Below are 27,957 nucleotides of genomic sequence, written 5' to 3'. Positions count from 1 at the left end.
ACATGAACACCCCATCTCCTAAATTATTCACAGCCTGCTTAGGGGAAGTTTTTAGATATTTAGGTTGGGAAAATGTAGGAATTAAGATTAATGGGGAATTCCTTAACAACTTAAGATTTGCAGATGACAGTTCATTGTTGTTTGTTGTTCAAGGTTCGGAGATTTTGCCCTTAGACATAAGTCCATAGCCCCCAGGATATAGTTCTCTTTAGTGAATTGCGTGAGGAATTGAAAAAAAGATGATAGAATAATTGAATTGAAAATTAATATGAGTAAATCTTAGATAACGCTAATTGAAAATGCAGACAGACAACATATGAGGATTATGGACGAATCTCTAGAGATTGTAAATGGACATACGTACTTTGAACACAACCGTTGTAACAGTAGCCTACCATTGTACAATAATATCCTATTTGTATTTACAGGCCGCCATATTTACAAGTGCCCACGCAAACATAAAGTTGGTTTAATCTACAATATTCAAAACAATATCAATAACAAGGTATTATACCAACTTTTGTTTAAATGTAGAATGTTATAAAAGTAAAACTTACGATTCCCAATTTCCCATTAGAGCAGTTCAGTTTAGTTGTTGGGCGGAGGGATTCTCTTTTCCATCGGCACCTCTTTGGTTTTCTTCTTTATTCTAATTCTTTTATTTTATTCTCTCTTTTTTTCCCCACATCTGATAGATATATTCTTTCTTTTCTCTATTCATTCTTTCTTAAATAGCACGTTTCCTATCATCTTCTTCTTTTCTTCTTCGTACGGGTGTTATAATTTTATTATTTTCCTCCTTTCATCGCTGAGGTCTGGGCAGTCAAGAATGAAATGGGCCAAGAAGTCTTCACTAAGTGCCCCACATAGCTTACATTCTACCCTTCCCCCTACTTCATTTCTTTTCCTATCATTTAATCTTAAACAGTTTTCCCTAGCTCTATACACAATAATAACAGTTAATATAGTTTATATAGGAGATATTTATTGTTGTTACTCTTCTTAGAATATTTTATTTTCCTTTTTTCCTTTCCGCACTGAGCTATTTTCCCTGTTGGAACCCCTGGGCTTATAGCATACTGCTTTTCCAACTAGGGTTGTAGCTTAGTAAGTAATAATAATAATAATAATAATAATAATAATAATAATAATAGTGTATAAGCAAGAAGCTTTGCACATTTCTCATACTTTATAAAGTGGCCGCAATAGATGTTTGTTTACATGTGTCACTGTGACACTACCAAAAGGGCAGATTATCTGCAAGTCACTATCTATCATATCATTTTTTTATGCTGTGACGTTCAAGTAGTAAATTGTTTCACTTTACAGGGATATAATATACATTTATCACTGTTATAACATAATTAGTTAAATGACTTTTCAGGTAACAGTGTTAAGGATAGTTCGATTATCACGTTCGTTTTTTTTTTTTTTTTTTTTTTTTTTTTTTATTTATTGGGTCAAATTAGGTCTTGTCTCCTTTACCTCTACCAAACTGTGACCCTCTCTTGTTTGGAAGAGGAAATCTAGTGTAAATTAAGCTGTCCCTCCCCTGTATCTCTGAAGAGCACTTTAAGGTATATGGTAAATGTATACAATATCACCGCTTGGTTTACAATTTAAGGTAAATATTTAATACTTTAATTATAGCCAAATACATGAATCGTATATATTCCCCCCAGGTTTTATCTTGTGTTTTATCCATTTCCGATTAAAACTTCGTGAGTTTTTCTACCCCCCATAAATAATAACAGTTATGGGGGTTCCAGTGGGAAACCAAGGTTATTAAGTCGGGAAACACCAATAAATGAGCGATTTTCACAAAATAACGAACAAAAATGCTTACAAAACTACGATAACCAGCTGGGAAACTATTCAAGGTTCCTGTAATTTTTAGCTGGTTTTTATGATACTGGCAAGAGATAATGAATGTGATATGCACAACAACCGTTTGAATCATTATTTAAATACTGTAACATAAATAACACAAACTTATAATCTTTAATAGGTGTATAACGTCAGTGATACTGAAATGCCATTTTAAACTTTTGGGGTGTATGTATGATAGCGGCCACCTGTATGTATGATGACGGCTGACAAAGAATACGGCAGTGTAAGGGGGTCGCGGGGGCCCCGTTAGCATTCCGTTAGGTAAGTAGGTAAGGACATGGCTTGTAGGTTAGGTTGGGGGAGGAGTTTAGGTTAGTTGTGTTCATTTTTTATGCAGGCTGGAGGAACTGGCCGCTGTTATACAAAGGCTCCTAACTTTTTATCAAGGCAGTAGCAGAGAATGGTAGGTAGAGGGTAGACCCCGTCCACTTTGATTTCGCCCAGTAGAGAGTGAACCTGAATATATACAGCTAGACATCAATCCTTCTGTCCATCAGAATTATCTCCTCCATATCATGTAGGCTTTCCTTTAGATTTCAAAGCCAGAGCTTCAGGCTGTCTAACGCCTCCAGCGTTTACGCTCTCCTTTCTGGTAAAGGACCTATTTGTTCAAAACTCTCCTCGAGGTTTTCTTGACAATCAACTTGTTCTCAGTGCTCTTGAACAAAGATAATTGACCTCCTTTTGCCAATCATGTAAAGAAGACTTGATTATGCTGTTAACATTAGTTTCAGCAAACAGAGGAAGTACTGCAGTTCAGTCACTCTTGCACAACTAAGAACTTCCAGTTGGACATTCATGATGTCTTCTTAGACTTCTCATGTCATTCTACATAGGCTCCCTCACTAGTGGTTGTTCTAGGATTGTTGGAATTTGAGGATTTGTAGGCTGTAGGAAAACTATTTGTGGTGGGAGAAGGAGTCTCCTTCTCTGTAGCAGGCAAGGACACATTCATTGGGAGAAACCACAACACATATTTCCTCAGCCAGTGGAACAGCTGAAGCAGAAACAGCAGGAAGAGAAGACTTCTTAAATCTACCGGCTTCTAGAACCTCGGGGAGTTTATGTGTTGAAAGGGGCACCATCATTCTCAAGGGCAGGCCACAGCAAACCAAAGTCTAGGTCCTTGCGGGAGTTGTCAACAGCAGTCTCAGCGGTGGGAGCGCTTGGAGAGAGAGGCAGAGAACGTTGCATCTACACCTCTCCTGGTGAACCCGTCAGTTTGTGCTCTTGAGAGGGGGCTCTTGTTGTCTCGGAGAGACTCCTCTGTATCAGTGGCCATGGAGTATTCGGCCTTGGACTCTCTTTAAACTGTTTCCTAGCTCAACCAGTGGTCAGGAGGTAAGTGGACCATCTTTTGCTATTGGTGTTGTATAAGGAATGGTTGGAGCAATTCTAGCACAGATCACGGCTTTCCTAGTTTTCCATCGCCAGGAGAAGTGTTTCTCAGTTGCGGTTGTCAAAAGCTACTGCTCAGCCTTAATTATGGTCTTTTGACTGAAGGGTATAGACCTCTCCGCTTCCTGGGAGTTATCAGCGTCAATGACCTTAGATGTCAGGATGCCAGAAAACCTCAAATCAATGAATCAGTCAATCAATCCTGGGAGTTATCTATGCTTGTGAGGACGTTTGAGCAGTCTTGTCCACCCCAGGATCTCAGGCTCCTGGAGTGGGACATGATTTTGGTCCTCAAGGTTCTTAGGTGTATCCTGTTTGAACCTTTGAGGAGGGTGTCAGATAGGGATCCGACTGTCAAGACTCTTTTTACTAGTTCTAACATCGGCGGAGAAGTGAGTGAGTTGCACGGTTTCTCTCATGTAGTCACCCATGTTCATGAATGGGAGGAGGCCTTCAGTTTTGTGCCAGACTTTGTGGCCAAGGCTCAGAATCCAGCGGCTCACGAGCCCAGGTTCGAGTCCTAATTCATCCCCTCCCTCTGGGAGGCGTCTGGTGGTGATCAAGAGGAGAGGCTCTTGGTGTCCCATGAGGGTTTTGTGGTGTTACCTGAGAAGGACCCGACACTTCAGGCCTAAGTGTCAAAGACTTTTCATTAGCACTGGCAGGTCCAAGAAAGAGGTGTCAAGAAACACGGTCTCTTTCTGGGTTTGTTAGTTGATTCGTAAAGCTGGTGAGAGAGTTGAGTTGCTAGCCCGGACCAGAGCTCACACACTCGCTTTCTAGAGAAATGATTTAGTGGTCCAGGTGTTGAAGTCAGGTGTCTGGAAAAGATAGATGCTTTTCATGGCTTTTTATTTATAAGAGTATACAGTATTCTCAAGTCCCGTGACACCTTTATGCTTGGGTCTGTGATGGCTGCTCAAGCGGTTGTGTAAGCAGCCCAGCTCCCTCTGGACAAGGATGCATATCATCTATGGTAAAATTTAGACATGAGTCTGGAATGAAAAGTTGTATAACTGGCTCTTCTTCTTCATTCTTCTTCCCCTCTATTGGGGTGAAGTGGTTAATCGTTACGTGCGTCGTACCAGATGCTGGTAAGTTGTACTTCAGAGTACCATCCTTTGTATCCAAACAAGTATATCTCCCCTGTGAATCTTATACCAACCCATGTACGGTACTTAGTATTTGATTCTAATCGACATCCCCTTCCAGGGAATTGTTCATCTCGACTGATCTGGTACAATTCTTTCCACAAGCCAAGGCCTATCAGTTTCTTATCCTTGTGATAGACAGATAGAGGTTGTCAGTAGTTCTTGCTTCACTTCTCTACACAGCAAGCATTGAATGCTTCCATGAAAGAATTAAAACCTTCCAATTAGTGAGTCTCCGTATTGAAAGGATGAGAGTTTGTATGCCACATAGGAGCAAATACATTTTTAAAGTAATTTGTATTTACTTCCTAGCTATACAAACCTGATTCCTTTAATTTAATTTCCCTCTTCAACCACCCCTCTAAGTCCTGGGCTGAAGGATCAATACTGTGTATTCTCTGACTGGAAGTGGGTTACTCCACATCCTCCATTCAGATAACTGCTTGTTATCCAATTTCAACGACCGATTCCAGCTTTGCCAAAGTAATCTCCTTAGTTAAAGGACTCATGTTTGTATAACTAAGAAAAATACAAATAAATTAATTATTTTCTGAGGTATTTATATGGAAAAGTGTAGCTTCAGACCCAGGATACTTGAGGTTGGGTTGACCATTGGCTAATGTTAGGCAATGTGAGATTAGGTCACTACAGTACTGTATGCTGTATCTGATCAATGCATTGAATTTATTTACTTATGCCTGTTATTTTAGGCCATGTCTGATATAGTGTATTACCCTAAAATTTTGTACTTTACTGATGCTAGATTAGAAATACTATCCCTTATTTTTTTTTTTTAAATTAAAACTATGTTGGTATGTAGAACATAAAAGAATGGTAATATAGTATAGTGTCTTACAATTGATTTATTATATACTGTAGATTCTGTATTTTTATCTGTTTTGTTTATTTGGTTTTATTCTAAACAGAAATGAGTCTGCAAGACTTCGTATCCGTGCTGGAAAGCTACCGAGGACGCGAGAAAACCATGAGGACCGTCCAGTATGGATTACTGCTTATAACACCTTTTGCACAGAAAAATACACGGTAAGTTTCAATTTCTCTACTTTAAATGCAGTTCTCCGACTTGTACTTATTTGAATGGGAATTTCATTGTACTCGGCTTCTACCTACAGGCTTTCTTACTACTGTACATTTTTCTACCCTATTTGTGTCTTCTATCACATTTTCCTTCAATGTGTTCAAATACCTGGTTGGTCTCTGCATTCTCTTCTATCATGTTCTTGTGGAGAGTATATTCCCACTTTTTCAAGTACTGTACATAAAACCTATTTTGCTTTGATCATTGTTGGCAACTTTTTTGTGCCTGAATTCCCATCTAGTCAAAGTCAGCACATATGCCCTTTCATCACTGTTTTATGGGAATTTGCATTTTTTCTCTCCCCTTCTCTCATACACAAAACATTCTAGTTTATTTATCAGCCTCTGGAACCTGCATCTTGCTACTTTTCTTGTTATATATCTTTTGAATTTTCTAAAGCTTACAAGTTTAAGTATAATAACTATTCATATATAATTTCAGAGCTGCTGCTGAAGTTGTCAGTGCACAATTAGGGTCTGCAAGAGTGATCTTGAGGTTATTTGATGACCTCTCTATGCTTCAGTATTCCTTCTCTTATGGTTTTGGAAAGAGGGTAAGAGAGACAATTAGAAATCCTGTCCTGTGCTTCCTGTAGTAACTGCAATTTCATATTTTGTCTAGTTTAGTGTAGGTTGAATTTAGGGAATTTCTGTGATTTGTGATTTGGTTTTATATTGATTCAGATTATGAAACCATTTGTTTTTACTTGTATTTTTTTTTAAGGAAAAGGTCACAGTACATTTAAGTGTATACTTTAATGGGCCTAAGCATATTTTAGACTACAGTATTTTTAACCAGCTTTCTCATTTTTTACTAGTTTTGATGATTAATATTTGGGTGAAAGGGAACTGATTATCTCATGAATTCTCATAGCAAGACTAGTTTTCAAAGGATTTAATTTGATCTTGTTTGTTTCTCTACCATTATCATCATACAGTGCAAACCATTGCCATACATATACAGTATCTGTGTAGCCTATCAAATTACAGTTTTCAATATTAAACTTAGCCGGTGATCATATAAGCTGTCGGCTCTGCTGCCCGACAGAAAAACCTACGGTCAAAATACGCCAGCGATCGCTATACAGGTGGGGGTGTACATCAACAGCGCCATCTGTCGAGCAGGTACTCAAGTACTCCATGTAAACACAGAACCAATTTTCTCTCTGTCGTGCCACCGGCAAGACCTACTAAATTTGCTGTTGCTTACTGGATTGGTTTTCACAGATTTTGGTGAAGTACACATTTCTAGTTATTAGCTTTCGCTTTGCAGAGGTTATCTTCAATACTTCCTTGCATTCTTTTATTGAATTTTGGATTATTTGTTGACGACTTGGATAGATTTTGAATTCCCCTTTGACTAATTCAAGATGGCTGACCCTTCTCAAGTCCCTAAATACAGAAAGTGTAGTGCTAGGGACTGTTCAAGGCGTCTTCCGAAGGCCTCTATCGATCCGCACACCGTTTGTTCCAATTGTCGGGGTAAAACCTGTCAATTGGAAGATCGATGTGAGGAATGCGTTGGGCTTTCGGAATTCGATTTTCTCGAATTCCTGAAATATTCACGTAGGCTAGAGAGAGATAGAGTCAGGAGAAGTTCATCTCGCTCCGTTGATTTTTCCTCTCCCCATGCCCCACAACCTATTCCTTCCCCTGTAGTGGTTGCTCCTGATCCCCCTTCTAGTACTCAACAACCTTCGATGGCAGATATGATGCGTGCCATCCAGGCTCTGGGTGAGAGAGTCGAGTCATTGGCGAGTGACCGTAACCAACTCATGGCAGACGTCAAGGAGTTGAAGGGTAAGAGTGCAGTGGGTAGTGACAAAGTGAGTGGTAGTGTTGTGGAAAGTGTCAGTGTTGCGCTTGAGGGTGCGTCTGTTCGTGCCTGTCGTCCTCCCAGTCCGGGACCTCTTGCTAGCTCCCAAGCCCAGGGGAGAAGCAATGTCGTACGACCAAAGGGTTCGACAGGCTTTAATCAGCGGACAGACGTTCCCTCCGTGGTTTCGGACGTATCTTGCCAAGATCGCCCCACCCACAAGAAGACGAGAGAGCCCATTTATTCCTCGTCTGCGGAAGATGTTTCTCGGAAGAAACAATGGACCAAGGTCTCACGACCTCTTAAACGCAAGTCGGTCCCTTCCGCGCAAATCCAACGGCCCAGTTGTAGCCACTGGGTCAGTTCGGACTCGCTGCAGTCTTCTGATGACTGCACACCTCCTAAGAGAGGCAAAGCGGTACCGCAACAGGCAGTAACACCGTCTGTTGCCGCACCTGCTACTGTTGACCCTAAGTGGTCTTTGCTGCAGTCCATGCAGACACAATTAACATCTTTAATGCAGGACTTTCGTGCGGAGAAGGTTGACGCTGCACCCGTTAGCCTACAACCAATCACGGTTGTGCGTCCAGCAGACGCTGAGGCTACCTTCTCCCGCACTCCAGCTGTGAGAGTCCCGCCACCCATGCGCAGTGTACCTTGCCAGCCGCATGTTGACGTTCAGCGACGCATGGAACCCTCCGTTGACGTTCGCGAGTTACAACAACAACCTAAGTTGTTTTGTTTTGACGCGGTGCGTCAACCTCCGCAACCCACTGTGGTTACCACTACTCGCCCACAGCAGACTAGACAGTCAGGAGTAGACGCTTTGCGCCCCCGCGCAGCTATGGTTGTTGCCAGCTCACAGACTGGCCAACAGTTCCATGACGTTGCGTCCAGTGCAGTCACGCATGCACCCGTGCTGCCGGACTCAGCTGACCAGCCAATTCCTACTCCTTTGCCGCTTCCTCCTCAGCATTCAGACGATGGACTCTCTGATGATGACGACGCTGCACACCTTGACGACCCGCACACGGACATCGACGAACCCAAGACCACGCCTCCCTCCTTGAACTTTAGAAAAGTTCTTGCACTGTTCAAGGAAATGTATCCTGATCAGTTTGTTTCTGCAGCCCCACGCTCTCCTCCATCTGAGTTCGCTTTAGGCACGCAGTCATCCGCGCCTGCCTTTACGAAGCTCGTCCTCGCCCGCTCGTCCAAGAGAGCTTTAAGAGTGTTGGGAGATTGGATGCAGTCCAAAAAGCACCTTGGGAAGACAGCATTCTTGTTTCCCCCTGCGAAACTCGCTTCCAGATCGAGCGTCTGGTATGCCACGGGAGAAGTTCTCGGCTTGGGAGTTCCTGCCTCTGCCCAGGGCGACTTCTCAAGTCTAGTAGACTCTCCCCGCAGGCTGGCCATGAGACGCTCCAAGATTTGTTGGACTCCTTCAGACTTAGACCATCTGATGAAAGGAGTGTTCCGAGCCTTCGAAGTGTTTAACTTTTTGGATTGGTGTTTGGGAGCGTTGAGCAGGAAGACCTCCCCTTCTGACAAGGAAACTTCCATGCTCATTATGTCCTGCATGGACAAGGCCATACGGGACGGTTCCAGTGAACTTGCGGCTTCGTTCGTTTCCGGGGTCCTCAAGAAACGGGAAAACCTTTGCTCCTTCTTGTCAGCTGGAGTTACTCAATGTCAGAGATCGGAGCTTATGTTTGCTCCTCTCTCGAAGTGCCTTTTCCCAGAGGAGTTGATCAAGGAGATTGCTGCCTCCTTGATTCAAAAAGACACGCATGACCTGGTTGCGTCATCTGCCCGCAAAGCCACCCCTTTGCCCTCCGTGTCTAGACCCAGGATGGATACTCCAGCGTCAAGATTTATTCCGCCCTTTCGTGGCAGAGCCTCCAGCAGAGGAGGTGCTCGTGCCGAAGGGAAACGTGGGAGTAAGAAGAAAGGTACCAAGTCCTTTAGAGGCAGAGTCTGACTGCCACCTTCTTCAGACAGCAGTGGGAGCCAGACTCAAGAACTACTGGCAGTCCTGGGAGAACAGGGGCGCAGATGCACAATCTGTGAAGTTGCTCAGAGAAGGGTACAAGATCCCGTTCTTGCGCAAGCCCCCTCTAGCAACGATTCCCATCGACCTCTCTCCCAGGTACAGAGAGGAGGACAAGAGACTAGCTTTGAAGCAAGAGGTGTCTCTCTTACTAGAAAAGGGAGCGGTAGTCAAAGTCCGGGACCATCAATCCCCGGGCTTCTACAACCGTCTCTTCTTAGTGGTAAAGAAGACAGGAGGGTGGAGACCAGTGCTAGACGTCAGTGCTCTGAATGTCTTTGTCACAAAGCAGACGTTCGCCATGGAGATGACAAAGTCTGTTCTAGCAGCGGTCAGGAAGGAAGACTGGATGGTCTCTTTAGACCTCAAGGACGCTTACTTTCACGTCCCCATCCACCCAGATTCCCAACCTTTTCTAAGGTTCGTTTACGGGAAGGTTGTCTACCAATTTCAAGCCCTGTGCTTTGGCCTAAGCACGGCGCCTCTTGTCTTTACGAAACTGATGAGGAATATTGCCAAATTCCTGCATTTAGCAGACATCAGAGCCTCCCTCTATTGGGACGACTGGCTTCTAAGAGCTTCGTCCACTCTTAGAGGAAGAGTTCTGGGAACGTCCACCAGCCATTGAAGTACCTCGGTGAACCATTCTCTCGCGGGCCAGAGGGATGCAACCAACGTCAACCTTGTCCCTTCGTGAGAGGCGAACTTCTGCAGTACCTTGTTGACAATCTTGAACGGGGGGAATGCATAAAGGTCTAGATGGGACCAATCCAGTAGAAAAGCATCTATATGAACTGCTGCTGGGTCCGGGATCGGCGAGCAATAAGTTGGGAGCCTCTTGGTCATCGAGGTTGCAAAGAGATCTATGGTAGGTTGGCCCCATGTGGCCCATAGTCTCTTGCACACATCCTTGTGTAGGGTCCATTCTGTTGGGATGATTTGACCCTTCCGACTGAGGCGGTCCGCCATGACATTCATGTTGCCTTGAATGAACCTCGTTACTAGAGACAGGTTTAGATCTCTTGACCAGGTGAGGAGGTCCCTTGCGATCTCGTACATCGTTATAGAATGGGTCCCTCCTTGCTTGGAGATGTACGCCAAGGCCGTGGTGTTGTCTGAGTTCACCTCCACCACCTTGCCTAGAAGGAGGGACTTGAAGCTTTTCAAGGCCAGATGAACTGCCAGTAGCTCCTTGCAGTTGATATGTAACGTTCTTTGATCCGAGTTCCAAGTGCCCGAGCATTCCCGACCGTCTAATGTCGCACCCCAGCCCGTGTCCGATGCGTCCGAGAAGAGAACGTGGTTGGGGGTCTGAACAGCCAGGGGCAGACCCTCTCTGAGGTAGATATTGTCCTTCCACCAAGTCAGCGATGACTTCATCTTCTCGGAAATGGGGATCGAGACCGCTTCTAGCGTCTTGTCCTTTCTCCAGTGAACAGCTAGGTGAAATTGAAGGGGACGGAGGTGCAGTCTCCCTAACGTAATGAACTGGTCCAGTGATGAAAGCGTCCCTATCAGACTCATCCACTGTCTGACTGAACATCGGTCCTTCTTTAGCATGTTCTGGATGCATCCTTGGGCTTGACTTATTCTGGGGGCCGACGGAAAAGCCCGAAAAGCTTGACTCTGAATCTCCATACCTAGATATACTATAGTTTGGGATGGGACGAGTTGGGACTTTTCCATATTGACCAGGAGACCCTTTGGCCAGCCCTGTGAGAGTTTTTAAAATGTGATTTTGGTTTTGGTATACTTCTCAATAGTATCAGTAATGAAAAGGAAACGAGAGATGAAAATGTGTAAGAAAAACATTTATGATGATAAGATGATAAGAACGGGTTTGAAGTATTTACTGTATGAAGAGATCAAAGTGAAAGGCAGAAAGCATAATTGTCTAAGGTCTGTAAAACTATGGTAATTTTGAATTGCATAAAATAGTCAGAAGGCTAGTCTTGGCTTAAGGTGCTGTTGTGATTGTTTGTTGTGTAAAGGGAAAGGTTTGCAAGATCGGACTGAAGTGAAAAGGCCATGTATGATCTTTGGTATTATTGTTTGGGTATGGAAAATAAATGTGGAGATAAAAGAGAAAATTGTGATAGTTGTTCCAATATATACAAGAGACAAAATTTGATGCTTTTGTTAATATGACTCAATCAAGGCATCTTAGAATGACTTAGTGAGGAGACCCATTGCAGGTTGTGATTGTTCCTGTGTTTTATTTTTCACCTGTTTTCCTTTAACTTTATTTTCTCATCCCACCAAGTTGTTGAGCTTATTGAGCATTGACTTACTCCAATATTCACCAACTTCATGTTTGCCCTATGAGTTTCAAAACACTGAAATGATTTGGTTAAACTACTTTTAAATGATAATGCTGCAGTGTAATAAATTTTAGTTTTCAAGATGGTTGAATGGGGAAAGAAATAAAAGAGCAAGGGCTTAGAAAGAAGATGCAGTAAGTAGTAAAGTTTGAAAGACAAACTACTCAATCAGCTCTTAATTAGTACTTTAGCCCAATAGAAAAAGAAAGTGATGCGTATGGTTATATAATGTCGTTGTGTGTATGGTTATATAATGTCGTTGTGTGTACGTGTATGTGTTTGCTTTTATTATTTGTGATATGTGGATTTTTAAGAATCAGCTCCTTGCATGTCATCTTTGAAATTCTTATGAATGTTTTCATTAAACTTGCGATGAGTTCTTATACGAATACTAACCCTCGTTCTTTACAAAAGTGAGGATAATAGCGTAAGATGAAACATGGCTACGAAAAATCCTAAAGAGTTGTCAACAACCATACCGGTTGTTACCAGTGGGGAGTAGGGAAGCACCCCACTCCCACTCACTCATTATAACTCCCCTTGATTTCAGCTGTGGTTGAGAGTGGACATTCTCTTCCATGCTTTTCGAACCGGCTGTAAATTAAAACTTTTTCCTTATTCTTTCTCAGGCATGTTCAGTGTGCAAGCTTTGAGGATGCACAACATGTGGTGTGTGTCTGGGTGTGACAAGCCCCTCATGTGCTACATTCATGTCCAAGGTGGAGACTTACTTACTTTTCCCTTCATGCCAGGGACACTCCTGCACACAGGCCTCTTCGTGCGATGAGTGTCGGGAGGCAATCCTCCCAGTTGGAGCAGTATGGTTAGGAGGAAGAAGTCTAAAAGGGATTCTTCACCTTCGGGGTCTTCCTCAAAGTCGAAGAAGTCCTGGGACGACTTCTCCTTCTCTCCTGGTACCCTCCCCTTTGTCCTTTCTCAATAGCCTTCCTCCTGAGGGATGATTGAGTAAGAGTGATGGATTTTTAACCCTTTGACACCATTTGGGTCAGAAAGTTCTTCCCGTTTCTTGTAGTGAGACGGGGAAGCCTCTTTCATTTTTTGGAGTCTGCATCTCAAGAGGCTTTGCATCTTTTGTGGCCTTCCTTGGGACTTTCGGGTCCCCCTTGAAGGGGTTTGTATCGTGAGGAAAAAGGGAAATTACTTCCAAATTTATCATTTTTCGGAGAATAATTGCTACTACTTTTTATCTAATATTGACTAATTTTTTTCATTCAAACATAAAATGATAGCGAATTTTATAGCCTACCATCTGTACATTTTATTGACTTGAAAAAACAAAAAACTTCAATATGAAAAATAGTCAACTTTAAAAGTGACCTCTATATATTGAAAAAATAATACATACAGTTCAGTATATAAATAAAATTGCTAAGGAAATTTTGCATGTACAACTTTTAGTGTATAAAATTCCTTTTCAAATGGTTTCTAAATGAAAAAATAAATAGATAAAGAAGTAGTAGGAGTTTGAAGTAACCCCAAAATAACATCGTTTTAATGGGGCCGAGTCACGCCCTAAGTTACTTTTCCCTCCTTGATCAATCTCTTGAGTCCCAACCCCAAGATCAAATGTTAATGATTAGCTGACTAACTGGTAGGCTGGGAATATTGGCCACCTGCTGCTACTTGTAACTACCTTTTTAGATTTTTAGTGGCCGTTCCACCTTTGCTGAAGTCATAATTCTATTGAAGGACTCGGGTTTATATAGTTAGGAAAAATACAAATTACTTTAGAAATTTGTGATGATGTTACCATAAGTTTGAAGCCCACTTCATATTGATCACCAATAAACTGTTAAAACTGTTGCTCAAATGGCTGTCATTTATAGCTATTTGTCATTTTGAAATTTACTTGTTTGTAATTTGTATGGACAAAATTTTTAGGGAAATTTTGTTGCATAAACTTAAACCATCAATTAGCTCCTACTGGAGATGAAATTCTAGGCTAAAGTCTTGAGCTGTAGCTAACGGTTTACCACCTAATTGAGAAGATCTCAATCACTGTAGTCAGTTTTTTCAGTGAGTCAGATCTGCATCGACTTGCAGGGTTGCCCTTCAAGTTCGGAAAAGTTTCATGATAGCTGATTGGTCAGAAGTATTTTTGTCTGAATACCATCATTGTTTTTGGCGGATGTTATCAAATTTAGACTTACCATCACAATCCATCCATCCACATACCAAGGCACTTCCCCCAATTTTGGGGGGTAGCCGACATCAACAAAGAAACAAAACAAAAAGGGGACTACTCTCTACGTTCCTCCAGCCTAACCAGGGACTCAGCCGAGTTCAGCTAGTACTGCTAGGGTGCCACAGCCCAACCTCCCACAATTCCACCACAGATGAAGCTTCATAATGCTGAATCCCCTACTGCTGCTACCTCCGCGGTCATCTAAGGCACCGGAGGAAGCAGCAGGGCCTACCGGAACTGCGTCACAATCGCTCGCCATTCATTCCTATTTCTAGCACGCTCTCTTGCCTCTCTCACATCTATCCTCCTATCACCCAGAGCTTTCTTCACACCATCCATCCACCCAAACCTTGGCCTTCCTCTTGTACTTCTCCCATCAACTCTTGCATTCATCACCTTCTTTAGCAGACAGCCATTTTCCATTCTCTCAACATGACCAAACCACCTCAACACATTCATATCCACTCTAGCCGCTAACTCATTTCTTACACCCGTTCCCACCCTCACCACTTCGTTCCTAACCCTATCTACTCGAGATACACCAGCCATACTCCTTAGACACTTCATCTCAAACACATTCAATTTCTGTCTCTCCATCACCAGCCATACTCCTTAGACACTTCATCTCAAACACATTCAATTTCTGTCTCTCCATCACTTTCATTCCCCACAACTCCGATCCATACATCATAGTTGGTACAATCACTTTCTCATATAAAACTCTCTTTACATTCATGCCCAACCCTCTATTTTTTACTACTCCCTTAACTGCCCCCAATACTTTGCATCCTTCATTCACTCTCTGACGTACATCTGCTTCCACTCCACCATTTGCTGCAACAACAGACCCCAAGTACTTAAACTGATCCACCTCCTCAAGTAACTCCATTCAACATGACATTCAACCTTGCACCACCTTCCCTTCTCGTACATCTCATAACCTTACTCTTACCCACATTAACTCTCAACCTCCTTCTCTCACACACCCTTCCAAATTCTGTCACTAGTCGGTCAAGCTTCTCTTCTGTGTCTGCTACCAGTACAGTATCATCTGCAAAAAACAACTGATTTACCTCCCATTCATGATCATTTTCGTCTACCAGTTTTAATCCTCGTCCAAGCACTCGAGCATTCACCTCTCTCACCACTCCATCAACATACAAGTTAAACAACCACGGCGACATCACACATCCCTGTCTCAGCCCCACTCTCACCGGAAACCAATCGCTCACTTCATTTCCTATTCTAACACATGCTTTACTACCTTTGTAGACACTTTTCACTGCTTGCAACAACCTTCCACCAACTCCATATAACCTCATCACATTCCACATTGCTTCCCTATCAACTCTATCATATGCTTTCTCCAGATCCATAAACGCAACATACACCTCCTTACCTTACTTTATAATATATTCACTGTATTTGTTAACATTTATTTATTGACAAAACCTATATCTGAGGGAGAAATATAGGTTAGTTAATAAGTTTCGTTTCACATTACTTGGTAATTATTTGAAAACAAGGATGATATTCGGACAAAAATACTTCCAATCAAACAGCTATTAGGAAACTTTTCCGAGCTAAAAGGGCCCCCTTCGAGTCTTTGCAAATTAGCCTCACTAAAAAAATTTTTTTATTGTCACTGATTCCCAATCAGTAATCAGTAGTGTCGGCATTGGTATTTACCTTGATTTGCAGAATAGGTAACCCATAAAGTAATTTGTGCATATGAAACCTGTAAAAATTACATAAAAACATTTGTCATTTGTTTTTGTGTTGCAGGGTGAAGATCAGACTCAGCGTGTGCTGAAATTGGCTAATAACATTGTTGATGTGCTGTATTACCCTGTGGAACACATAGCTTGGCTCCAAGATGTAAAAGTGTTACGAGGAAAATCTGAAAGGTTATGGAATCTTTGCATAGTGATTTGGGCTATTTCACTTAGTTTAACAATAATAAGGTAATGTCTTGTTGGTCCAGAAATATGAATATAATGGTTTTTTGTGATTGACTTTAGTGGTGCACATAGATTTTTAATATAGTAGCTTTAAAAATTGCTATTAACTATGAAATCACAATTGAAATCCCAACTAAAGATATTACTGTGATATCCAACATTGGTAAATCATGGTGCTTTTGTCATTTTTTTTCTATGAGTGTACAAACTTTCATTCTTTGAAATAGGGATTATTTTCAGCAGCCCTGGAATAGTCATTGAATCATTAACAAGGTAACTGGTTGATAATGGAATAGCTACCTTTTTTTTTTTTTTTTTTTTTTGCTGTAACATGTGCAGACATACCATTGCGCTGCTCTCTCAACTGTTGGATCTTTTCCTTTCTTCATTTGTGGTAGGTGTTATTATTTTATTTCACTGAAAGATAGGCATGTGGTGATGTGAATTTTTTTCCTAGCAGGATACAAATCTCCAGAACCCCATGTCTTGTGTATCTTTGTAAAGGGATGCCTAGTGTTTCCCAGATGGTGATCCCTGTCAGTGAGTGTTCCCAGTGCTTTTCTTGGAATAAAACTCTGAGTTTAGTAGTTTGCATTACAGAAGATGAAGCTAATGTAGTTTCCTCCTCAGAGGGAGCGCAGTCATTATCAGTCACCCAGACTTTATTTCCTTTGTAAGGGAAGGAAAGTTCACCCTCTGTTCTACCAATCTCTTCGACTTCCTCCTTTCCCTTCATCAGACATTACTTCCTTGCGAAGAAGATAGTAGTGCAGGAAGTTCTGTCGCTAAAAGTTCCTTGTGATTTATAGCAATCGCTCTCCTCCTTTGGGAAGGAGTGATGGTATTTGCCCACTATACCGTCAGGGTCAGTCAAGTGAGTGAGAGCCTGATGTTTCATTCTACTAGCTTCCATGTGGGTTCTGAGAGACACTCTCTATGGTGGGAGTCATAGAGAATGCGTGTCTCTGTCCAAAGAACTTTTCAGTAGATCATGCACTTTCTTGCCTGCCTCTGGTGAAGAAGCTCCTTGGTAGAGTTTAGATCCCTCCACCTCCAGGGTAATGCTCCAAGCTCAAAGGGAGCTTCAAGCCGTCTAGCTTCTCTTGGGACTTGTTCCAGGGTAAGATAGTTCTAATCCTCAGGGCATGGGTACATGCTCCTCCTCCTAACATGAGGAGGGTATCATAAGGTTTTTCCCTCAATTCTATCTCTTTCCTGCTTTGGCAAGAGAATTGGAGAAGTAGCTTCTCAGTATTTTGTGAAACTCTCCTCCTTGGGGGATTTGTCCAGTCTGGAAGGAAGCTTCGAGCAGTCTTGCTTATTCACTAGATCCCAGGGTGGGTTGGTCATCATCCTCAGTTTGCTGGTGCATGTGCCTACTTTTAATGTGAGGAGGGTATCATATGGATCTTTTCTTTAAGACTCTCTCTTTCGTGTGTATTGGCAAGAGAGTAGAAGTTTCAAGTTCTTCATGGTGACTATTTTTTTTAAATTGTTGTAGATTGAAGATTTATGTATAAGCTAAACAAATTACTCTTGCAAATCATACCAAAGATCTGCAACTTGTAACTGAGGACACAACCTGTCAGCAACTCTGTTCCTCAAATATGTTTGATATGAATCGTGAAATGTTTTAAAGATTTTTTTTTTTTCCAAGAAGACCAGTCTTTCTTGAATAGTTAATGTAATGTTAAAGACTTATTTGGACAGATTAGTGAAGGCATATCAGATGGAATTCTACTGATAGTTATATTATGGTTCACTGGATTATATGAGGAGCAGGAGAGGGATTTAAGAAAGGATTGTATGACATTATTTCTGTATAACATTAATAGCATTGGTTCTTTTTCCCTTGACACATAGGAAACTGTTTTTTATTCTATTTTTCATGAACGATCTTTGTTCACATAACTGTAACATAAATGTGCTCCGTCTGAATAATCATCAACTCTCTGTCACATTTCTTTTGTGGGATTGAATGAAATGATTACTTTTGCTTCTGGTTTACCTTGTGCATTTTTTATGAAATTGCCATGTGGTCTAGCCTTTTATGTGAGCCATATCTTGCCTCCATTATTATCCAGACACTTCCTTATTTAAATTGATTCCAAACTGTTATCAATCTAGCATCCTTAGAGTACCCTGGTAAAACACGGGAAATAGTACTGATGCTCTTGAATCGAATGTCAGCAAAAATATTTTATTATAGTAAATTGCTTTCTAGTAAAAAAACGTTATAATGATTACGGTATTGTTCCCTCAATCTGGGTGAAGAGGGAAGGAATTCATTAAATATTGACAAAGAAGGGAATTATTAATAAACAAAGCTGAAATATATGAAAAAGGCATGCGTTCATCAATGCAGTAAAGACACAAGCACTAGAAAAAAAAATGGAAGAGATTATGAGATGGTGACCACTAAATATTGAGAATTTTGGCAGGAAATTTGTCTAGAGGCTGAAGAGTAGAGTAAAATCTCCAGAACTGGTATGGTTGGGCAAAGTGACATGAGGATTTGCTAGGAAGAGCCAGAAAGCAATGGAGAAAGGTTGTAGATAAGAACCTGAACTGTTAGAGAATTTAGGCTGAAACTGCTAAGAGAAGAGTGGATAGAACTGATATGACATCTAACCTGATAACGATAGTACCTAATGTGAAAACATAGATTAGTGATATACTGCAAATGTTTATAGTTAAGTGCTGGAAAAGCCCACATTGTCACTTACATGGATGTATAGTAATTTGCCGAGGCATTGGGCTACTGCGTATTGATGTCTTATTAGTGACCACTTGTGTGTTAACAAGGAGATTTTAATGGTTGATTAGCTAGTCATTTTTACTTACTAACCTTTGTCCCCTTAACATTCAGCACTTGTTAGTCTAGTTTCCTAGTCGTTAGGACAGGAGAGTTGAATTTCTCGTTATTGCTTTTTGTTATTGAATTTTCAGATATGCAATTGCTTTCATATCAAGCACCATTCTTAAGATTAGTGAAGAAGCTGTTTGTCTTCTTAAGATATGATCCTTTGTTTTTCATAGTCTGTAATCATTCTTGTTTTTTAAATTTTGTTTGATTATTATCAACTGCATTACTGTAGTATAAACTCTGGGAATATTTATAAGGTGCATGAGTTATATGAAAGTGCTTGATAGAAAATATATTATTTTTTTTTTCATGATATAAATCAAATTAGCAGATTGATTTTGTTTTCTGTTTTATTGATGACTAAGATATCACTCTCGGAGATGACTGTAAAATGAGAATTTAAAAAAACTAAAATTAATATTCAAATACGACATACTGTACTAGCTTTAATTTTTGTGTGAATTTGCTAAGGAAACAAAATGAATGATTGCAGACAAAATGAATGAAGGAAATTGATTAAAACTAATATAGGTGCATTGTGGTTTGGGGACAAGTATATTCTCTCCTTCACTATTGGCTGCAGTGATATTGGAGGCAGATACTTAATGTCTTCTCAAGTAAACCAGACTAGTTATAGTGTCTTTAATGATAAATCATTGGATCTAATTAGATTAACGATTTGACTCCGACAAAAATTATGCTTGTCGACATATAGACTTGAAGGGTTGAATTTCAGTAATTTAAAAGGTTACAGGAAAGTTTCTATGAGACTTATGCATAGATGATTAAGAAATTTATCATCATTATTTCAGGTTTTTTACTCATGTTTTCCCTAAACACTTTCTCTGTCTGAAAGGTCATGAAGCTAAATGATATTCATAATTTTTTGGGTACTGCACTTAAAGTATACCTCTTCTCCAATAGATTATTCCTCTCCCTATTCATTATATGACCCCACCTTCTCAGTCCTTGGGATCTTAACCTGTTTTCCTTTAAATCTGAAAATGTTCCGATGCTAGAGAAGCTAATGATTTGCAAGATAATTTTAATAATATTGGATCTGTTAGTAGACTCTAAGAAAGCCAAGGGCCCTTGATCATGAAAAAATGCAGCCTTTGTCTCATAAAACAGGGGCCTGATCTTAAACAAATGAACAAATGGATTAGATGAAAATCATGATCTCATGGGAGTTGAAGTAGAAAGCGCACAAACGTAAGAAGAGTGTGGTAAACATATTGTGTTAAACCCCATCAAAGGGTAAAGTTGACAAAATGATTGTGTCTTTTAGTAGCATTTTGATAATATATGTATTTATTAATTTTGTATTTTAACAGGTAATTTTATTTTATTACAGATCTCTTCATCAGATTTCAATTCTGAAACAACAGAAGGAAAAAATGCCAGAGGAAGAAAGGTGAGTTTGATATGAAGTTTTGTTTTATCATTCAATTGTCACAGGAGGATACTGTTTCCAGTGTGCCGTAAGTACTGTACAGTAGGTTCTTTATTTTATATAGATATCAAAATTATGAAACTTTGCAAATTTACAATTTTTTTCACTCAATCAAAAACAAATCGTTAGAACTAGCCTTATAGTGAAGTTCAGATATTTCTGAAAAGTCAAGATAGGTATCAGGACATTTGGTTCATGTCAGTTGGGATGTAGAAAATTATGATATACCAATTTACAAAGAAGTGAGATTATATTAGAGACATAATGGTTCCATTCATTCAAACAAGGACACAGAAGAGAAGCTTGGCTGATTAGTGACAGAATTTGGAAGAGTGTGTGAGAAGGAAGTTGAGAGTTAATGTGGGTAAGAGTAAGGTTATGAGATGTACGAGAAGGGAAGGTGGTGCGAGGTTGAATGTCATGTTGAATGGAGAGTTACTTGAGGAGGTGGATCAGTTTAAATACTTGGGGTCTGTTGTTGCAGCAAATGGTGGAGTGGAAGCAGATGTACATCAGAGAGTGAATGAAGGTTGCAAAGTGTTGGGGCAGTTAAGAATAATAATTTATTAAAAATCTTCTTCCTCAGAATGTACAAAAGCATAGAAAAAGGGCAAAATTGTATTTCAAGGGTTACTTGAAGGTAGACAGTTTTAGGTAATGGGTTCTCCTGCTTGTTTTTTATAAGCATTGTTATTCCAGATACAGTATTGATTAATCCCCTCAGAGGATGATGTTAGTTTGCTAAGGCAATTGTAGGGGTTTGATTTTTTAACCATTTTTGTTGCACACATGGAAGCTTGATTATCCTTTTGATTGTCAGTATAAAGTACTTTACGTTATATTTAAATTGGTATGGCGAGACTTTTGTGTATGAAACTGAAAGAGAGTATCATAAAGTAGAGTTCATTATTGTGCAGTGTTCTAGATAATTATATAAAAAATTTCAAACTGCGTACAGGGAATTTTACTTCACAGGAGAATTGAGGTCAAGTATACTGAAGAATATTTGACTCTGGCAATGCAGGGAGCTGATCTTCTGAATGCCATTAACTGGTTGCCGTGCAGACCTTGGTGCAAACCCTTTTCTTCATGGCAGGTAAGTCTGTGTAGCAGCCAGAATTTGTAAGTAACTATGAATAGTCTCCCTTGTTAATTTTTGCTTGTAAGTTAATTTTTGCTTGTAAACATATTTCACTTGTGATTCATATGTTATACTTACAAGAGATTCACCAATCCTTCAAAAATACAAATATTTCCACTTATTTATGATTTTTCAATCCCTCAAAGATACTAGAATTTTTATCTAATTAGATGAAAGCACTTTACTGTATTTCTGGCAGGAAGATGAGCTAATGTAAGGAATTGGCTCGTACAGAATACAGTATGGGTTCATCTTACCCAGTGCACTAAAACAATAATGTCATTGAATAGTCTCTGTTGTTGAGAATAACTGTTGTTATGTTCAGTGCAAAACCAATTCTCTATATAAAAATTGTATGGTGGTTGGGAACAAACTTTTGCAAATATCATCAACTTAATACTGTCAACCTAAAATTACTAATTTAACAAAAAATAATAAAATAGGATAAATAGAAAATTTATCTCCCCTCAGAAACCCACAATATAGATTTACATATATAGTATTTATAAATCCATTATGTACTCGGAAAGCAATAGGTGAACCTGGTGCCCGGAGAATTGGAGGACAAAGAGGAGGATGAGGAAGAACATAGCAAATGCTTCTTCCTCATCCTGGTTGCAAGCAGAGCGGTCAAGGTCTTAGCAACCATTAACCACAACAAACCCCGGATGGAAAACCATATGGATTGCCCCAATGGAGAGACAGCACTGGGGCACATTGTTACAGAAGGGGAAAGCACACTCACAAGGCCCTGTGACCCCACCGCGAACAGGGCTAGGGCACAACCACTGACACTGAGGGAGGAACGAGTCCCCTGACCCACTGGCACAAGGGTCTTGATCAGGGATCAGGGTAACTTTCCAGCCACGGCTCCCAATGCCACCACCTTACTAGACTTACCAGCCTTCTTAGGCTTTGTGGGAAATGGCTTAAGCTTAAGGTTACCTTTTTCCCCAAGGATTTGTGCTCACTTTTCTGGTGTCTTCTTGTTCAAGACTTACCTTTCAAATATTCTCAACAATTGGATTGTCTGGTCTCCCTGGAGGCAATGCTCCCAGACCAAGGAAATTATCTCCTCCTGCCACAATTCGAGAATCCTGTTTTATTGGTAACCCTGCCTTCTGTCTCCTTGGAAATAGAGGAACGAATTAGCTCATAACATGTTGAACATTCGTTTCAGTAAACAAAGGAAAGTCAAGGCAATTGTTGCTACCGGACCAAGAATTTCTAGCTCAATGGTAAAATTTTCTTCTGTATCTTCCCTTGTCATTGAGGAACAATTTCATGGGCTCTCACACCATTAATTGCACCAGGATTATGGTAAGCAGTCAGCAATTTCCATACCTTCTGGTTTCAGTGGAATCAGAAACACGGGATGATCGGTCTTGGTTCTGACTAATAATTACCTCTCCAGGGGAGCTTCACTTGAACATCAACTCCAGAAATCTGGCAATTCACAGACAAATCCAATTATGTTGGGGGCACACAAGAGGTACATGATTGCCTGAGGGAAGAGGAAGTAGGGCTGATAAAGTACTGTACTGTGTGTTATGAGAGATAACATGCTTTCATTTGTGACTTTTGTCAATAAATGAGGTAATTTCATAAGACCCTTAGCAAACAGGCACCTACTTGAGCAACAAGATAGAGCTTTTTGCAAACTTCATACAGGTAGGGGGACTGTGCAAGCAGACACACTCGGTCGGCAGTAACTTTGATAGGACCATTTGTGATCCCTTCATCATTGCGTTACAAAAAGGCTCTGTACTTAGGTTTTCACCATCGCCCAACTGGCTGGCCATTTGGTTGGGTAGTAACTTCCAGTTAGAGGGTGTCTTACAACATCCATAGTGATTCTACATGCTTCCTCCTTTCTGCCCATCTTCTGTTTTTGCTGATCACTCTACAACTGTTGACGACAATGGTGTTTGGCATGAACCTGATCCCTCGTGAGTGGCGCCACACCGAATGGTATATAAACCAGCTATTTCTTCCTTCGTCAAGGAAGCGCCTCAATCTTTGTAATGAAGGATGCAGCTAAGTTTTCAACTATGTCTTAAGTCTGGGCCCTTAGTGAAAATCGTCAAGACTACTTTACATGGAGTTACAGGGTAATTCAAGCTGCAGGAAATGTTTCACTAGTTTGCATGCCTCTCAAACAATGACACTTGAACAGCTGAACGAATGGGATTAGGCTTCGACCCTCGAATACCCTTGGCTAGACTAGTCCTAACAAAGTTCGTAGGAATTGGCATAACTTTGCCAGTACAAATAATTTTTTAGATTAGAGGATCTCCACCACCTCAGTGCAGGAGTTCAGGTATAAGACCTAGAAACCAACCGTTCACACCTAAAGATCCTTCATCATCTCTTCCTTACAAGAACTGACTACTGGTAACCAGAATGACCAGCCTCAAGGTTCTGGGAAGATGCTACAATTCCTCCTATAACGGAAAGAATAATGGAAGATCTTAAGAGCACTTTTTATTTATGGCATTGCAAGACAATTAAACATCTTTTCCCTAGTGGATAGGAAATGTAGAGACCCTCCCATGATTGTGTTCAAGAAGTAGTACAAATCGTATCTACTTGTGCTCTCAGAAAGAACCTGTCAGAGGTGTACTGTTGAAGGAAAGACTCTGGTAATGGCAGAACCGTCTGTGTCACAGGTCCCTCGATACCAATATCCTTGGCCTGGTGATAGTTGCTCAATAGATTGTGTAGCAAATATACCTCCTTCACAGGACAAGAACAATCTCGTCCAAGATAGTAGCAGCAACGCTAGTCTAAAATAACAGGTAAATTGACTTACCATTATACTCCTTTCTTCCCCTTTCTTGGGGTGCTTCAGTTGTTGGATTGGATGATAGATGTAGGGAAGCCACTTGAGTGAACTACTCTTGTTACAAGTAAATTTTATTTATAAATTTTCTCACCCCTCTTCCCAGAATGGAGATTATGGCCAAATGGATGCAACTCATTTTTCATAACCATAACTTCTGTCAACATATTCTCCACATGGATATAGGTTTTCCTTTACCAGCTACTAGTTCTTGGTAGTGACCTACCCTAACAAATGCCGTTAGGAGGTTGACAGGCGTCATGTCATCACCATTGTTCCTGTACAGGACCAAAGTGCTAGTAGTGACCTAGCCTAACACCTGCCGTTAGGAGGTTGACAGGCATCATGTCGTCACCGTTGTTCCTGTACAGGACCAAAGTGCTTTAACATTTCCCTGGATAATCAGCCAGCTTGGTTATAGGACCTTCCTCCCTCCTAATTATGTCTTCTGTTAAAAGACGAGAGGAACAAATCACAGTTTTTAAAAGTATTTTGTATTGTTTTTTAACTACTGTATACAAACTGTTCATGAACAAATCACAGATTTTAAAAGTAATTTGTATTGTTCCCAACTACTGTATACAAACCAGTCCTGCAAGTTATACTTCCTGCTTTAACCACCATGCAAGTCCTAGGCTGAAGGTCAAAGTGAGTGCTCAATAGTGTCAGGTGGGCCACTCAACAGTAACTACTGACACCTTGTTAAAAGTTTACAACTATATCCAGTTTTGATGAAACCATACTTCTATTAAAGGACTCAGGTTTGTATAGCTAGGAAAATACAAATGACTGTAGAAAATTGTGATTTTCTTTATTTTAAATTACAAGAAACATTCTTAACCCTTTTACCCCCAAAGGACGTACTGGTACATTTCACAAAAGCCATCTCTTTACTCTCATGGACGTACCAGTATGTCCTTGCAAAAAAATGCTATAAAATTTTTTTTTTTCATATTTTTGATAATTTTTTTGAGAAAATTCAGGCATTTTCTAAGAGAATGAGACCAACCTGACCTCTCTATGACAAAAATTAAGGCTATTAGAACAATTTAAAAAAAATGTACTGCAAAATGTGCTGGGAAAAAAATAACCCCCTGAGGGTTAAGGGCTGGAAATTTCCAAATAGTCTGGGGGTAAAAGGGTTAAGCAATGCATTTGGCAAGCTTCTTTCAAAAGACCCAGGGTGTAGTTTAAAATGTTGGTAATACAAGTTTTTCAAGCTCAGTTTAATAAGTATTTTCATCCGCAGGTTGGTCTTCTTGGACTGACGTCATCCCTCATAGGCTTTAGAAAGCTCCTGACAGCTGGAAAGTAGTGAAATTATGAGTTTGCAGGTAGCCATATCATATTCATGTACTGTATTTGGATATATTGGACCAGATTTATGCTAGCCTGCAAAATTCTAGTTACTTTGTTTGGAAGGTAGGTTACTACAGTACTTTTAAACTGTGAGAACACTAACTGGGAGTACAAATGTGAAAATCTTGTCACTATTTTCATTTAGGATTTTCCTTATTTTTGAAAACATCTGTTAAGGTTTACAAGCACATTATAAGCATAATTGCTTCATCTTCATTCCATAGGTCACTACATTAATTGAAAAGGTGGAAGCATGATTGCACCATCTTCATTCCATAGGTCACTACATTAATTGAAAAGGTATACAATTTCTCCAACAAAAATACTTATACAGGTTGTATTTATATAGCAATTATATTCCCTACAAGTTAAACTTGATTGGTAAATAATTGGGAGACATTAAACCAAAAATTTATGCCATATACTAGGAAGGTTCAATAAATTGCATAGATTAGTAAACTGTGATAGCTTAAATGTTTTGAAAATGCTAAAATTATGAAATTTAGGATTACTGTACGTATGGATGCTTTGTGGAAATGTAGTTTTTGTCATGTTGCCCGATTGGCGAGATATGCTACAATTACATTTGAAAAGCTAAGGATTTTGTATATGCTGTATATATAGTTGAGTTGGTATGATTTTATTTGAAATATTTTAATAAGGAAATAACCCTTGTTTGTTGGGCAGCTCAGTTTGTTTATTTTAGACCTTGGTTTATTGAGGAATGATTTTCCTTAATCAGTATTTTTAATGAAACATATGTCAGTTATAGTTGTAAGTTACATTACCAATTATCATTCTGTTCTACTTTTACAATGTAATGTCATTGTTTGGTACTGTGGGGCAATTATTTTTCATACTGCATTTTTTATTCAAGTTCCAGATGTCATTATTGACACTTTCACTTGTAAAGGTATATACAGTACCTCATTATTTCTCATTGATTCTTGCTAGTTTTCTTATTTTTCATACTGTACATCCAAGTGTTTATTGTGAACCCTTATGTAATACTTCTATAAGTTAGTAATTAATCAAATAAATTTATTTTACTGATGTTGATTTACAGTAACCACACTGACAATGTAAATTTTCATTAATACAGCTTAGCGTTGTTGGATTGATTGATTTATGAATTCTGGGCTTTAAAGCCTGATGCTGTGGTTGGGAACACCAATCAGAGCTAGGGAGGATCCTGCTTTTGCACTAAAAAATTGAAAGTTAAAAGATGTTGGACAGCAACATGGATAAAAGGAATTTTGTTCTGGTACAAATATAAGCCTTCGTCCTTTACATAGAAGCAGCTAACAGTGAAGCTGGAATACGGCAGTTAAAATTTTATAATGAGTTTTAGGTAGTAGGCCAGAGTGGGCCCCCGCTTGCTCAGTGAGTAGTCACTTTGATAGCAGCCATCAGTAGGAGCAGATGTTCTAGCTGGCTAGATATTTGGCAGACTCTTCTAATAGAATTTTCTTTTTCTGGTTTCCAGCGTGTTAGCAACTTCAGTGACTGTGACTTGTGAGGGTGCCTCCTGATATGCGGAAGTGTCATGCAAAAAGTGCGGCACCTTCATGTACGTCAGGAGGAGGAAAAAGAAGTATGAAAGGGATCCTTTGGCACCCGGGTCATCCTCCAAGTCGACAAAATCCCGAGTTCTTTCCCTTACCCCCGGTATGCTGCCTTTCGACCCATCTCTGTCTGTTTCTTCTCAGGGCCAGCCAGAGAAGAGTGGTGACCTGTGAACTTTGGGGGCAAGTCTTGAGGTAAGGAGACCTCCTCCTCATGGGGAGTCTCCTGAGACCACCTCCTCCTGGGGAGTCTCCTGTTACTACTACTTAGCAGTTTGATGATGCCTTGCATTTGTTTTGGCCCTCCTTGGAACTTCAAGGTCTTCCTTCCGAGGAGTTGGTGATGGACGTGATTTCTTCAAGGACCCCTCAGGAATAGAGTACAGCCCCTGCAAGAGAAGGCATTGGCTCTTCTCCTCTTGACCACCAAGAGAGGTAAGTCTCCCTGGCACTCTTCTCTTGAGAAGGACTTTCTTCACCAATAGTACATGGGCTGGGTCAGTTCTTGGTGCCTAACACTTTTTCCCGGGAAGAGATTGTTTTAAGGTTACGTGCCGTTCACTCCCATCAAAGTAGCAGAATCTGAAAAATTAAAGATGAAACAAAAGAGAAAATGGAACTTGAAGTTAACTTGTACGAAGTCATGCATCCCAACAACGAAGTTTAGGTTCAGGTTGTTGTCGTAAAACCACATTAACGAGGGGATGACAGTAAACAGTCATGCCGCTCAACAGGAACAAGGGAGCTGTAGATAAAAAAAGGTTTACGATAAAACCTGTCACACATTTAGTTATCTGGAAAACTGTGTACCCTAGTCTTCCTTTAATCTATCCTTTGAAA

At 40.3% G+C, this 27,957-nt stretch overlaps 1 protein-coding gene across 1 annotated transcript; it reads left to right on the top strand.

Annotated features, from left to right (window-relative positions):
• The first annotated feature begins 1,165 nt into the window (after window positions 1–1,165).
• Window positions 1,166–26,691, top strand: LOC137656717 (peroxisomal membrane protein 11C-like). Its single transcript, XM_068390951.1, has 7 exons — window positions 1,166–1,305; window positions 5,366–5,483; window positions 5,980–6,091; window positions 15,716–15,894; window positions 20,112–20,171; window positions 21,186–21,306; window positions 25,443–26,691. Exons 2-7 carry the CDS (start codon window positions 5,368–5,370, stop codon window positions 25,506–25,508), a joined length of 654 nt encoding a protein of 217 aa, XP_068247052.1. The 5' UTR covers window positions 1,166–1,305; window positions 5,366–5,367; the 3' UTR covers window positions 25,509–26,691.
• Window positions 26,692–27,957: the final 1,266 nt, after the last annotated feature.

The sequence above is a fragment of the Palaemon carinicauda genome, chromosome 17 (genome assembly GCF_036898095.1).
Source record: "Palaemon carinicauda isolate YSFRI2023 chromosome 17, ASM3689809v2, whole genome shotgun sequence".
NCBI lineage: Eukaryota > Metazoa > Arthropoda > Malacostraca > Decapoda > Palaemonidae > Palaemon > Palaemon carinicauda.
The sequence above is the reverse complement of the archived record's forward strand: the minus strand, read 5'-3'. Positions and strand labels throughout refer to the sequence as shown.

What these genes read in the sequence shown, in the direction of transcription:
- LOC137656717 (XM_068390951.1), top strand. Translation starts at nt 5,368, where the DNA reads ATGAGTCTGCAAGACTTCGTATCCGTGCTGGAAAGCTACCGAGGACGC. An exon ending in TTTGCACAGAAAAATACACG is followed by an intron (nt 5,484 to 5,979) that starts GTAAGTTTCAAT and finishes ATATAATTTCAG; the next exon opens with AGCTGCTGCTGAAGTTGTCA. An exon ending in CTTAGTTTAACAATAATAAG is followed by an intron (nt 15,895 to 20,111) that starts GTAATGTCTTGT and finishes ATTTTATTACAG; the next exon opens with ATCTCTTCATCAGATTTCAA.